We start from the raw sequence: 15,512 nt of genomic DNA on the forward strand, positions 1-15,512 counted from the left end.
TGTGTGTGTGTGTGTCTGTGTGTGCGCGAGTGTGAGTGAGTGTGTGTGTGTGAGAGAGTCTGACCCCTGTCCGGCGCGCAGGTATCCAGGTGGGCAGCCGCACAGGTATCCTCCGTCGGTGTTGGAGCAGCCGAAGCTGCAGGGGTTCTGCGTCGAGCTGCACTCATTGACGTCCTGACAGCCACCCATCAGCTGCTCGAAGGCGAAGCCCGTCGGACACAGGCAGCGGAAACTGCCCAGCGTGTTGTGACACGAGGCGCCGCCACATATCTGACTGTTCTGGCACTCGTTCTTATCTGGACACACAGACACACACAGGGATCAAAGGTCAGGCCGGTTCCCACAGCGCCATTCCGCTGACCTACATTCACACTCTCGCAGTCTCTCAGTGAGCAGACGCAGTTTCTGCAGGAGCACGAGGACCAGCTGGATTCACACCAAAGATCAGGAGACTTTAATCAGCACAGGAAGAGCCGAGCGTCCAGTCACAGACCGACAGACCACACACAGGATGATGGGAAACCACTAACCTCACACACACAGACTGGGATGACATTGTCTTGATTTCCTGTTTGAATAGATTCTTATTTTGAGGAGCTGATATTGATTCTTAAATCCCAAGATCAATGGCTGTAATCAAATTGAAAACTTGTAATTCGGAATCAAATCAGACACAGACGAACATAGAGACATACAGATAAGACAAACAGACGGAGAGACAGACAGGTGGACAGACAGGCAGACAAACGGACTGACAGACATACAGACAGATGGACAGAGAGAGACAGACAGACGGAGAGATAGACAGAGACAGACAAATGGACAGGTGGACAGAGACAGACGGACAGTTAGACAGAGACAGACAGACAGACAGGTGAAGGTGTCTCACCGACGCACTGGTTCCACTGGTAATGCTGCAGGTATCCCTGCGGACAGCTGCATCTGTAGCCGCCCACCAGATTCTGACAGCCGTGCTGACAGCGATGATTCCCCACACACTCGTCCATGTCTGATACACACACCACACACACACACACACACACACAAGATCAGGTTTAGCCAAATCTGCTCACTAATATAGTGAAATCTCATGACATATTATTTAATGTATCCTTACTAGTTAAAATGCTCATCATATTTGTATTTAAATCTAGTATTTGGACAGGTTTCTGTGATGGCTATGTTTAAGGGTCAGAGGTCAGGTTAGGGCATAGAAATTATAGTTATCACAGTTATCATTATAGTTTTCGCTATAGTTATTAATATCGCTGTATTTGTTGTTACAGTTATCGCTATAGTAATTGTTATGATTCTCGTTATTGTCATGGTTACAGTTATCGGCAAAGTTATAGCTGTAGTTATAGTTATATCGCTATAGGTATAGTTTATCATAGTTATCATTATAGTTATCGCTATATTTGTTGTTATAGTTATCGCTATAGTCACCGTTATAATTCTTGTTATAGTCATGGTTCCAGTTATCGGTATAGTTATAGCTGTAGTTATAGTTTATCATAGTTCTCATTATAGTTATCGCTATATTTGTTGTTATAGTTATCGCTATATTTGTTGTTACAGTTATCGCTAAAGTCACCGTTATAATTCACGTTATAGTCATGGTTCCAGTTATCGGCAAAGTTATAGCTTTAGTTATAGTTATATCGCTATAGTTATAGTTTATCATAGTTCTCATTATAGTTATCGCTATATTTGTTGTTATAGTTATCGCTATATTTGTTGTTACAGTTATCGCTAAAGTCACCGTTATAATTCACGTTATAGTCATGGTTCCAGTTATCGGCAAAGTTATAGCTTTAGTTATAGTTATATCGCTATAGTTATAGTTTATCATAGTTCTCATTATAGTTATCGCTATATTTGTTGTTACAGTTATCGCTAAAGTCACCGTTATAATTCACGTTATAGTCATGGTTCCAGTTATCGGTATAGTTATAGCTGTAGTTATAGTTATATCGTTATAGTTTATCCTAGTTATCATTATAGTTATCGCTATATATGTTGTTACAGTTATCGCTAAAGTCACCGTTATAATTCTCGTTATAGTCATAGTTACAGTTATCGGTATAGTTATAGCTGTAGTTATAGTTATATCGTTATAGTTTATCCTAGTTATCATTATAGTTATTGCTATATATGTTGTTACAGTTATCGCTATAGTCACTGTTATAATTCTCGTTATAGTCATAGTTACAGTTATCGGTATAGTTATAGCTGTAGTTATAGTTTATCATAGTTCTCATTATAGTTATCGCTATATTTGTTGTTACAGTTATCGCTAAAGTCATCGTTATAATTCTCGTTATAGTCATGGTTCCAGTTATCGGTATAGTTATATCCTTATAGTTTATCATTGTCATCGCTATGTTTATCATTATAGTTCTCGTTTTAGTTATCATTATAGTTATCGCTATAATCATTATTATAGCCATGGTTATAGTTATCAGTTATCATTATATTTTTTGCTGTAGTTATCGTTATACTTATTGCTGTAGTCACTGTTATCGTTATGGTTATCACTGTTTATTGTCATAGTTCTCATAGCTATTGTTATGGTTATCGCTATATTTATTGTTATAGTTATCGCTGTAGTTATCGTTACAATTATTGCTGTAGTTATTGTTATAGTTATCATTATCACTAAAGTTACTGTTTATAGTGATGGTTATAGTTATTAGTTATTGCTGTAATCGCTACAATTATTGCTGTAGTTATGGTTATAGTTATCATAGTTATTGCTATATTTATTGTTATAGTTATCGTTGTAGCTATCATAGTTATCGTTATCTTTATAGTTATCGTTTTTAGTCATGTTATAGTTATTAGCTATTGTAGTAGTTATCGCTACAATTATTGCTGTAGTTATTGTTATAGTTATCATTATCACTAAAGTTATTGTTTATAGTGATGGTTATAGTTATTAGTTATTGCTGTAATCGCTACAATTATTGCTGTAGTTATGGTTATAGTTATCATAGTTATTGCTATATTTATTTTTATAGGTATTGTTGTAGCTATCATTATAGTTATTGTTTTTAGTCATGTTATAGTTATTAGTTATCACTGTAGTTATCGTTACAATTATTGCTGTAGTTATTGTTATAGTTATCATAGTTATCGCTATATTTATTGTTATAGTTATTGTTATAGCTATCATAGTTATTGTTATAGTTATCATTATAGTTATTGCTTTCACTATAGTTTTTTATAGTCATGGTTATAGTTATTAGTTATCAATATAGTTATCGCTGTAGTTATCATTACAATTATTGCTGTAGTTATCACTATAGTTATCGTTAATAGTCATTATAGTTATTAATCAATATAGTTATTGCTGTAGTTATCGTTACAATTATTGCTGTAGTTATTGTTAGTTATCATTATAGTTATATAATATATATGTATTGGATTACACTTTATTTTAAGGTGTCCTTGTTACAGTGTAGCTATACATTTAAGTACTGAGTGATACTGATTAACTACATGTACTTACTATATGGTTAGGGTTTGGCTTAGGGTTACTTGCATGTAATTATGCATAATTAATTATTATTATAATAGTAAGTACATGTAACATGTGTAACAAGGACACCTTGAAAAATAAAGTGTTACCATTTATTGTATTTGTTGAAGTTATCAGTAACCTCATGCGTCTCCTCTAGAGTTTCAGAAGAGATGTCAGAAATGTCTCAAACTGTGCTCACTAATACAGTCACAGAAACGTCTGTGAGTGTGAGACTCACCCACGCACTGAGTGTCGGTGATGTCAGTGGTGTATCCTGGTTTACAGATGCAGCTGAAGGAGCCCAGTGTGTTCAGACACTGGCCGTTCTTACACAGATTCCCCATCACTTTACACTCGTCGATATCTGCACAGCATACACAGATCATCCACAGATCCAACACACAAACACACACTCAGCACAAACAGCGCAAACACGCGAACCGTCAGCATTACCCTGGCCGTCGGTGGTGTATCCGGGGCCCAGCGGGCACATCTTCTTGTACTGCGTGGTCCCGGGCAGTGGGCAGAGCTCACAGTTGGGCCCCCAGCCGCGGCCCCCGTTACAACAGCACTCGGACTTCCTAACGCTGACGCGACTGCTGGAACTCATCTGACACATGGTCTGCAGAACCTCCAGGAAGCAGAAGCCCTGACGGTTATCTGACACACACACACACACACACAGCGTCTGTTATCGGCCCAGCTTACCCAATCACCAGCGACAGTGTGTTTTGGTGAACAGTATAGATGCTTTACCAGGTTAACTCGCTTCACCAGCAAAACAAAAACAAAAAAAAATCTTTGGACAAACAGCTTCAACCACTTTAGGTTTTGCCAATTTATGTACCATTCACACCAAGAACAATAACTATAAAGTTTTAATAATCGCTCTAGTGAAAATACAGGGTGTCTACAGATAAGAACAAGTTAAATTTACTAACTTTTTTAATACCACCTTATGTGAAATTTAAGACCAACCCTGGTGAAATTTTTGCGGTAATGTGACCAAATATATTTAAGACCCAATGAACCTGAATTTAAGACTTTTTAAGGACCCACCCTGAAATAGCAAAGTCCAAACCACAACTATAACAACTGAAGAACAATATTGTTGGAATCACTTTCAGAGCTTTTTTTCTCCAGCTGACGAATGATAAAAACATTGACAGCCAATCAGAATTCATCAGATTTTTAAGAGCTCGAACATTTAAAGCAGCAGACGACAAAACTGCAGCATGCTTAGAATAAACAGAAAAATATCATCCGATTATGTGGACGCTAATATAGCTATCATTATCGCTACATTTTTTATTGTTATTGCAATAGTTGTGGTTATAGTTATCATTATAGGGTTAGGGTTAGGGTGAGCCACACTCTTACCGATGCACTCAGTTCTGCTGGGACTGGGACTGAAGCCCTGATCGCAGACGCAGCGGTAACTGCCCACCGTGTTCTCGCAGCGGCCGTTCTCACAGATGCCTGGTTTGGCTGTGCATTCGTTCAGATCTGTGCGCAAACACACGCGTCAGGAGTCTGAGCGCTGCAGAGAGTGTCAGTAAGCATCGGGATGTGAGCGCTCACCCACGCAGCTGTCTCCGTTGGGCTGTCTGGTGTATCCCGGCGAGCAGATGCACATGTACGTGCCGATCAGATTCTTACAGGTCATTCCTCTGGACGCACAGTCATCCAGACCCTCCTCGCACTCGTTCTGATCTGATGAACACAAGAGGAGCGTTCAAACGTGATGATGTGTGTTTGTGATGCTGAAAGACTTGTCTTTACCTTTGCACATCCGGCGGTCTTCTCTCAGCACGTATCCCGCTGGACATTTGCATTCGTACGAGCCCACCGTGTTGACACAGCGGAACGCACACAGCAGGGGATTCTGGGAACACTCGTTGATATCTAAAAACACAGCATGTGTTTTCATCAAACACCAGGGCACATACAGAAGTGTTCACACACTAGAGAGTGTTTGACATCAGTTTGTAAACACGTGGATGATTCACCATCGGTGTGAAAACAATCCAGACTAACTAGAGCAAGTGAGCTGCTATGTTTTAGTGTGTGGCTCTTTGCTGCTCTGTTGAGAGCTCGGTTGAAGCGCGTGTTGCATCTCATCTCAGTCATTTTGAGCATGTTTATGTCGTTTATGTAGTTAAATCAGAGATAGAAGCATAAGGGTCCGCTCACACAGAACGTGTTTATGCTTTTAAAAATGCAGGGCAGTGGAATGAAAAGACTGAAGGACTCGAGATGATTTTTAAAAAAGTTGAGCTACTTTTAAAAACATGAGTATAATGGTGAAAGGCATCCATCTAATATGTTTACATAGAAAAACGATGGAAAAGCAGCACAGTACACTGAAAAAAAAACATTAGTGTAGGATTTACTTTGAAACTATTTTTACTCAGAAACTGCTGGTAAATTTCACAAATAATTATAATGAAATAAGGCAATTGTGAATTTATCTCAAAATTCTGACTTTTTTTCTCAGAAGTTTAAGTTTATATCTTGCAATTGTTTTTTTTTTCCACCACAGAATAAAAAAATAAAGGTAATTGAGACTTCTAATCTTTTTAATTTTTTAAGACTTTTTTTTCTCATAATTCTGAGTTTATATCTCACAGTTTAGAGTTTATATCTCGCAATTCAATTCTTCAAGTCAGAATTGTGAGATATAAACTCAGAATTGCGGGGGGAAAAAATCTGAATTGTGAGATAAAAAGTCGCAATTACCTTTTTTATTCCATGGCAGAAACAGGCTTCCATTAGTAACACATTGAATTAAACATTACATTTTGAAGCAGAATGACTGAAACCACATTTTGTAATAGTATTCTTGTAAACTGTACAGCTTGAAGAAATCATCAGATTTAGATTGGTAACCAGCTGCTGCTAGTACTCACAGTGACAATATACAGTAAATATACAGTGGATCAGAACCGAATCATACAGTGTGAATCAACTGGGCTTCAGAACGAATAAACAAAGTGAGTGTGAAAGTGTCCTACAGGAACACTAGCAGTTCTGGAAGAATAAGTACAGCAGCAGCTCTTCACTGACCTTCACAGGTCATCATGGGTCCGGGCTCGAACCCCTCGTCGCAGCTGCACTCAAACGCTCCCTCCACGTTTGTGCAGGTGCCGTTCCCACACGGGTTCCCCAGCTCACACTCGTTCATGTCTGAAGACGGAGAGCGCATACACACACACACACACACACACACAAGTTCAAGTTCAACACACTCCCCATCAGCCTGATCATACACTTATGAACTAACATGATTTAAAATTACAGTTAATATTTAGTAATATTATTGATTTAACTGCAACAAACAAAGAACAAAACTTAATAATGACAATATTGTTCCTCCATAGAGCTGCTTTACAGCTGAACCCGAGTTTGTTTCATAATTAATTTTGCAACATTTTAATGACACTGTTATTGAACCGAACTGAATCAACATTAAACTGAGTGAATCGACAATTAAATGAACCGAATTAACATTAAACTGAACTGAATCAAAAATTTACTGAATTGAATCAATGATGAACTGAACTGAATTAACATTAAACCAAACTGAATCAACATTGAACTGAATTGAATCAACAATGAACTGAACTGAATCAATATTGAACTGAACTGAATTAACATTACACTGACTGAATCAGCAATGAACTGAACTGTATCAACATTGAACTGAATTGAATCTGCATTGAAATGAAATAAATCAACATTAAACTGACTGAATCAACAATGAAATTAACAGAATTGAACTGAATAAATCAACATTGAACTGAATTGAATCTACATTGAACTGAACTGATTCAACATTAAACCAACAATGAAATGAACCAAATTGAACTGAATAAATCAACATTGAACTGAATTGAATCTACTGAATCTACAACTGATTCAACATTAAACTGAATTGAATCAACAATGAACTGAACTGAATCAATATTGAACTGAACTATCATTACACTGACTGAATCAGCAATGAACTGAACTGAATCAACATTAAACCAAACTGAATCAACATTGAACCGAACTGAATTAACATTGAACTGAATTGAATCTGCATTGAAATGAATTAAATCAACATTAAACTGACTGAATCAACAATGAAATGAACCAAATTGAACTGAATAAATCAACATTGAACTGAATTGAATCTACATTGAACTGAACTGATTCAACATTAAACTGAATTGAATCAACAATGAACTGAACTGAATCAATATTGAACTGAACTATCATTACACTGACTGAATCAGCAATGAACTGAACTGAATCAACATTAAACCAAACTGAATCAACATTGAACCGAACTGAATTAACATTGAACTGAATTGAATCTGCATTGAAATGAATTAAATCAACATTAAACTGACTGAATCAACAATGAAATGAACCAAATTGAACTGAATAAATCAACATTGAACTGAATTGAATCTACATTGAAATGAAATAAATCAACATTAAACTGACTGAATCAACAATGAAATTAACAGAATTGAACTGAATAAATCAACATTGAACTGAATTGAATCTGCATTGAAATGAAATAAATCAACATTAAACTGACTGAATCAACAATGAAATTAACAGAATTGAACTGAATAAATCAACATTGAACTGAATTGAATCTACATTGAACTGAACTGATTCAACATTAAACTGAATTGAATCAACAATGAACTGAACTGAAACAATATTGAACTGAATTAACATTACACTGACTGAATCAGCAATGAACTGAACTGAATCAACATTAGACTGAATCAACAATAAACCAAATTGATATGATATTGATATGTTTCATAATTCATGAATAGATGTAAATGTGACTGGACATGATCGGTTTAAAACCTTCACAGTTGATCCCCGTGAAGTCGAGCCGGTAGCCAAACGGACATTCGCAGCGGAACGTCCCGTCCGTGTTGATGCAGTGGCCGTTCCTGCAGATGCCGGGGGTTTCCGTGCACTCGTCCACATCTGAAACACACATCTGATCAGTCTGTGCTCACGAACACACGTGTGCGTGTTTGATTCAGTGACACTCACCCACAGTCGTGTCGTCTATAGTGAGGATTTTACCAGAAGCAGGACACAGAGCTTTGTATGCTGTTGAAACACACACAAACAATAACTATTACTGCCATCACATCGTGTGTGTGTGTGTGTGTGTGTGTGTGTGTGTGTGTGTGTACTCACCCTCCTCCTCCGGAGAGGGGCAGATCTCACACGGGTCACCCCATCCCTGACCCGGCATCACGCTGCAGCAGCAGGAGCCTTTAGTGGTGTTGAAGGGCTTCGGAGCCTGACAGCGTCCGTTCTCGAACTTAGTGAAACAATAATTCACACGAATATCTGACAGACAGAGAGACAAGAAACAGACGTTGATTAAAGCTGCCAAATTATTCTCAAATCATTGGAGAAGAATTATTTGTGAAGAACCATTTGGGAAGAATCAATTCAGAAGAATCATTTGGGTAGAGTCAATTGAGAAGAATCATTTGAGAAGAAAGCTAATTCTTTCTTAAATGGAAACAAGGTGACTTGTTCAAAATAACTATACATATAAAATTGACTTGGCATCAGGAAATGATTTTCAATAAAGATAAATAAACATGAGATTCACAGATGCGGATTATTCTTTCTCAAATGATTCTTTCCACATGGTTCTTACCAAATTAGTTTTTCTCCAGTGATTCTGCTCAAATGATTCCTTCTCAAATGATTAATCAATGCACAAAATACGTTACCAGAATTATCAATAACTTTATTTAACAAATCACAGATATAACAGATATAGACACGTGTCCTGCAGTGGAGTCCCGAGGTGCCTAAACATGATGTGTGTGTGTGTACCTACTTAACCATATTTTAGGGACAATTTTATACCCAGAAGTGAGCTGAATCTGATAAAAGCGGTCAGTAAATAAATAAACAAATGCAAATTTTAAATGTAAAAATAGTATTTATGACTAACTGTATAGAAACAGTAGCAGTCTATGAAATGACGCCATTCAGAAAGCGAAGTAAGTGTGTGTGTGTGTTGTTGAGAAAGAGATGGGCGGCTAGGTTGCTGTTAATCCCTGAGGCCTGTTTTTCATTTGCAGAAGCCTTTCTACCCTCTAAACACACACACATACACACACACACACTCACACAAACACACACCCTGTCCTGTCCATGGAGTCAGAATAGAAAGTGTGAGCGAGTGGAAGACAACAAATGAACGAACAGCCCTGTGTTCTGTTTCCTTTCTACTTCATGAGGAACAAATCATTCACTCATTAAACATGACGAGCTTCCTGACTGCTGACCTGCAGCAAAACGTTTTCAACAACCTGTGGAACTGTGGGATATATCTGCATAACTCACCCACACATCTCTTTCCGGTCGAGGACAGCTGGAATCCCTCCGGACACTCGCACCTGAAGCTGCCTGGCGTGTTCACGCACTTGCCAAAGATGCAGATCTCTGCCGTCTGAGAGCATTCGTCGATATCTGAGCAAACACATGGATGACAGCGGTTTGACCACATCACTGTGAGCACTAGTACTAGTGATGCCGTGACCATCGTCCTGAGCCTCACTGACCTTCACACCTGTCGTTCTGCAGGAAGTATCCAGGAGGACAGATGCACCTGTAGGAGCCGTCCAGATTCTGACATGTTCCAGGGCCGCAGGTGCCAGGGCTGATCAAACACTCGTTGATGTCTGAGCAGAAGAGACGTGATATAAACACACACACACACACACACACACGTTGGAGGTCCAGCAGAGCAGCTTCAGGACTCACCCACGCACATCCGGCCATCAGGAGAGAGTTTATACCCGTCCAGACACACGCACACAAACGAGCCCACCGAGTTGATGCAGTTTCCATTCCGGCACAAGCCCCGGAGCGATGCACACTCATCTGTGTCTGAACGACACAAACAAAACAGAGTCGTTAACACACAAACACATGTCTGTCTGCTGTGGAATTAATAAATATTCTGTGTTTATTTATAAACTTTTACATTACAGTCATTCATGCTTCAAGTCAACAGGAAATCAATAATGATGGTAAAAGAAAACAGTACCATCATTAAAACATCATTCGTTAACACGTGTGTGTGTGTGTGTGTACCGATGCAGTCGTTGTTGTGTGACAGCTGGAATCCTGGGTAACACAGGCAGTTGTAGGAGCCCACAGTGTTCTTACAGGTTCCATTTCCACACGGCTGACGCTCGCACTCGTCCACATCTGAACACAGACAGTTATGAACACAGACGTTCAGTTAGTTATGAACACAGACCACAGATGGTCAATTATGAACACAGATGGTTAGTTAGTTATGAACACAGACCACAGACGGTCAGTTAATTATGAACACAGACGGTTAGTTAGTTATCAACACAGACCACAGACGGTCAGTTAATTATGAACACAGACCACAGACAGTTATAAACAGAGTTATGAACAGTCAGTTAGTTATGAACACAGACAGTTAGTTATAAACGGAGTTATGAACAGTCAGTTAATTATGAACACAGATCACAGACAGTTAGTTATCAACACAGGTCACAGACGGTCAGTTAGTTATCAACACAGGTCACAGACGGTCAGTTAGTTATGAACACAGATCACAGACGGTCAGTTAGTTATCAACACAGGTCACAGACAGTCAGTTAGTTATGAACACAGATCACAGACGGTCAGTTAATTACAAACACAAACCACAGACGGTCAGTTAGTTAAGAACACATGTAGTCGGTTAGTTAGTTATCTACATGAGGATGTACCACAGACATATGAACGCACAGATAGACGGGTGTGTGAGGCTGATCTCTCACCGATACACAGGTCTGGCGTGGATTTGAAGCCGTTGGGGCAGATGCAGCGGTAACTACCCACCATGTCAATACACTGACCCGGACTGCAGATGTTTGGATTCTCAGCACACTCGTTACGATCTGAGAGAGGAAGAGTCAAACACCATCATCATTATCATTACACACACACTATGAGCAATATGAGATGGGACATCTTCATTACACACACTCACCGACACACTGCTGGGTGGGAGTTTGCCGGTATCCAGGTCTACACTCACAGCGGAAACTTCCAGGAACGTTCAGACAGACGGCATTCTGCTGACACACCGGCCCTTTCTGACACTCGTCAATATCTCCACACATCATTCACAGAGCGTTGAGAGTAAATCATCTAATTTCATTTATCAATCTTTATGCAGACTGTTAATCCAGAACTCGTCACATGCGAAGGGCAGTGACGCGTCCAGTGAACTCTTACCCTCACAGATCAGCAGCTTGTCATTAAAGACGAAACCCATCGGACATTCACAGCGGAAACTGCCGATCATGTTGATACACACGCCGTTCTCACACACTCCGGGAATCTCACGGCACTCGTCGATGTCTGCGGATCACACACACACACACACACACAGAGGGTGGATGTGAAATCTTGCAGACACAGAACTGTGTGTTTGAATGTCTTTGAGTGTATCTGTGTGTTTACCAATGACTTGACCGGTGTAAATGTCAATAAAATATCCAGGTCTCTCACTTCCACACAGCACAGCGAACTCATCTGCAGCAGAGAACAGCAGTGTGTTTTTGTCAGTATATCTGAAGATTTTTTAAAATCAAGACCTTTTTAATTAATATTAATACCATATGAGAGGTAGAGCAAAGTCAACTTTAACAACTTTACAGTTCAAATACAGATTCTGACAAAAACAAAGAGTTTTAAAAATGATAAACCTCACATTTCAGCTTTTAAAACATTTTTTAAGAAAAGGGAAAATTATAGTCAAAATTATAAACTGAAAATACATTTCAAATTTTATTATACACACACACACACACACACACACACACACACACACACACACACACACACACACACACACACACATATATATATATATATATATATATATATATATACACATGTGCAACAGCGCCATGTTTTTAGCAGCATTTTATTTCATCACATTAACCCATACTGAAATTCCTGTTTTTCTGTCCAAAATGTAAGTCCTATTGAAATTATAATTAAGATTTAAGATATTTAGGACTTTTTGCAGCCCTAAACTTCATAAAACTAAATTTAAGACTTTTTAAAGTCTCTGGTTTATGTGCAAATCCCTGACAATATTCAAGAAATGGTTAAAAACTCATCTCTTGCATTGCAATATTTCTTCGATCCCTCTCTGTTCTAGCCTGTACTCTTCTAGACGTATAGATGTTTTAAACTTTGCTCTTCTCATGTTATTTCCACCTCAGAAGAATGGCTTGTTTTATTCCTCATCTGCTTCGGATGAAAGCGTCTGCTGAATGAATGAACGTAAGTAAGTGTGTGTCTCACTGGTGCTGGGGACGGGACACTTCTCGCAGGGTTTATTCCAGGCCCGGCCGATGTTGTACGAGCAGCAGCAGAACTTCTTGGTCATGTTGAAGGTCAGGTCTCCATCACATGTGGCGTTATCAGAGTAGTAGTTCCTGTAGCACAAGCTCTTCCTCATGTCTGAACACACAGCACAACAAAGCTGTAGATCTACCCTCTAGTATCACGGTGATGGGATTGGGTCGGAATCCTTCTCCTCCAGGACACAGAAGCCTGTACTCCGCTGAGAAAGAAACAAACAACACATCAGAGAATGATAACTATACTTATAACTATAACAATAATCATTAACAATAAATATAACAATAACCAGTGCTGGGTAGTAACTGATTACATGTAATCTGGATTTGAAACCAAAAATTAAGTACTTGCAATTAGATTATATTTTAAAATACTCGTAATGAGACTACAGTTACTTTTTTATTGATTACATTATTACATTTTATTCACATGGTCAACAACATGCAGGTAAACAGGTTGTTTTCATTTTTTTAAATAATTATATTAATTTTACATTTTTATGATTTAATTAATTATTAGCATTTCATTAAGCTCACAAAGCTCAGTTTGGAAAACTTTGATGTTTAATGCACTTCATGTTGTTAATAACAATGAATGGATTAAATTTTCTTTCTCATTGTATTTTTATATCTAAATGGTACAATAACGAGTTAGATCAAAAGTAGTCTGATTTTACCTTATCTTATATTACCTAAAGTGTGTAATAACTACACTGTTAATCATTAATGATAACTATAACGACAACTGTAATAATAATCATTAACAATAACGATAACTATAATGCTAGCTATAATAGCAGTGAATGAATCAAGTGCTTGCATGTGCGTGTGTGTGTATGTGTAAGTGTGTACTGGTATATATGGTTTGTGAGGACACAAATGTGTCCCCGTAAAACAAAAGGCTTAAAAACATACAAAACGGTGTTTTATGAAGTTCAAAAATTGCCAGTAGTTTTCTGTAAGGGGTAGGTTTAGGGGTAGGGTTGGTGTAGGACGATAGAAAATACAGTTTGTACAGTATAAAAACCATTACGCCTATGGAGAGTCCCCATAAACCACAAATACAAGTGTGTGTGTGTGTGTGTGTGTGTGTGTGTGCGTGTGTGTGTGTGAGGCTCACCGGAGTTGAGCAGCGGACAGGCCTCGCAGGGCGACCCCCAGGCCTGACCGAGAGAACAGCAGCAGGAGACTTTGGACACGCCCACGCCGATCTCCGTCGAGCAGACCAGACTGTCGGATAAATCGCCACGGTAACGCACCTCCAGGTAGCAGTTTCCAGAGCGAGTGTCTGCAAGACAGACAGACAGACGACATCATAAGTACTGCGGCACGGCACACGCGGCGTCGGCTAGAGGTGTTCGGGGTTAACGTGTCTCACCGACACAGCCCACTCCGGTGGGGTTGAGCTCAAAGTCCAGAGGACAGCTGCAGATGTAACTGCCCGGCGTGTTCAGACACCGGCCACTGATGCAGGTGGTGGGTTTAGAGCACTCGTTCACGTCTGACACAGAACAGAGAGAGAGAACAGCAGGATGAGTGGAGAGGAGAGGATAGGACCGGTCACGCGTGTCATGTGTCTAGTGCGTGAGCTGATCCTACACCTGTGCAGTTTCCTCCGCTGTGGTCCAGCTCGTACCCGGGGTCACACAGGCACCGGAAGAGACCCGGGATGTTGCGGCAGCGGCCGTTCACACAGATGTCGGCAAACGTGCACTCGTCTATGTCTGCGGAGAGACACACACACAGCAGCTGTAATGCATTATGGGTCTTGGTCTGGAGGAACTGGACTCACAGGAAGCTGCAGGACTGCACCATATATATATAAATATAACTATAACTGACTCATTAATGTGAAATATAATAATAACTATAACTAGATAAAAAAGTTTGTCAAGACAAACTTTAAGTTGTCTTGAGAAAGCCGGACCAGAAAGTTTGAAAAAGTTTGAAAAGATTAAAAAGTTTTAAGTTTGATGGTTTTCAGACTGAAATAGTTTGAAGTTTAAAGTAGTTTTAAAAGCTTAAAGTTTGAAAGATTTGAAGGCAATACAGTCTGTCAGAGGATAGATAGATAGATAGTCAGATGATAGATAGATAGATAGATAGATAGATAGATAGATAGATACATAGATAGAAATAGCCAGATAGATAGATAGAAATAGATAGATACATAGATAGATAGATAGTCAGATGATAGATAGATAGAAAGATAGATAGATAGATAGATAGATAGATAGATAGAAATAGTCAGATAGATAGATAGTCAGATGATAGATAGATAGAAAGATAGATAGATAGATAGATAGATAGATAGATAGAAATAGTCAGATAGATAGATAGTCAGATGATAGATAGATAGAAAGATAGATAGATAGTCAGATGATAGATAGATAGAAAGATAGATAGATAGTCAGATGATAGATAGATAGAAAGATAGATAGATAGTCAGATGATAGATAGATAGAAAGATAGATAGATAGTCAGATGATAGATAGATAGAAAGATAGATAGATAGTCAGATGATAGATAGATAGAAA

The 15,512-nt window shown here is 38.8% G+C and overlaps 1 protein-coding gene across 1 annotated transcript in view; it reads right to left on the reverse strand.

Annotated features, from left to right (window-relative positions):
• Positions 1-9: 9 nt before the first annotated feature.
• The window catches only part of fbn1 (fibrillin 1), a gene marked incomplete at its 3' end in the record, with an annotated part of 66,999 nt that continues 51,496 nt past the window's right edge, over positions 10-15,512 (reverse strand). The window contains exons 32-55 of the mRNA XM_016477119.1: positions 14,577-14,699; positions 14,354-14,476; positions 14,096-14,263; positions 13,110-13,178; positions 12,917-13,075; positions 12,065-12,136; positions 11,837-11,962; positions 11,589-11,711; positions 11,377-11,496; positions 10,670-10,786; positions 10,337-10,462; positions 10,135-10,254; positions 9,917-10,042; positions 8,744-8,899; positions 8,594-8,653; positions 8,399-8,524; positions 6,590-6,709; positions 5,306-5,428; positions 5,105-5,236; positions 4,904-5,029; positions 3,977-4,183; positions 3,762-3,887; positions 890-1,009; positions 10-296 (exon numbers count right to left, since the gene is read on the reverse strand). Of these exons, the coding sequence (XP_016332605.1) occupies positions 10-296; positions 890-1,009; positions 3,762-3,887; positions 3,977-4,183; positions 4,904-5,029; positions 5,105-5,236; positions 5,306-5,428; positions 6,590-6,709; positions 8,399-8,524; positions 8,594-8,653; positions 8,744-8,899; positions 9,917-10,042; positions 10,135-10,254; positions 10,337-10,462; positions 10,670-10,786; positions 11,377-11,496; positions 11,589-11,711; positions 11,837-11,962; positions 12,065-12,136; positions 12,917-13,075; positions 13,110-13,178; positions 14,096-14,263; positions 14,354-14,476; positions 14,577-14,699 (3,155 nt within the window). The remainder of the gene's footprint in view (positions 297-889; positions 1,010-3,761; positions 3,888-3,976; positions 4,184-4,903; positions 5,030-5,104; positions 5,237-5,305; positions 5,429-6,589; positions 6,710-8,398; positions 8,525-8,593; positions 8,654-8,743; positions 8,900-9,916; positions 10,043-10,134; positions 10,255-10,336; positions 10,463-10,669; positions 10,787-11,376; positions 11,497-11,588; positions 11,712-11,836; positions 11,963-12,064; positions 12,137-12,916; positions 13,076-13,109; positions 13,179-14,095; positions 14,264-14,353; positions 14,477-14,576; positions 14,700-15,512) is intronic.

This window comes from Sinocyclocheilus anshuiensis, unplaced genomic scaffold, assembly GCF_001515605.1.
Source record: "Sinocyclocheilus anshuiensis isolate Anshui unplaced genomic scaffold, SAMN03320099.WGS_v1.1 scaffold1182, whole genome shotgun sequence".
NCBI lineage: Eukaryota > Metazoa > Chordata > Actinopteri > Cypriniformes > Cyprinidae > Sinocyclocheilus > Sinocyclocheilus anshuiensis.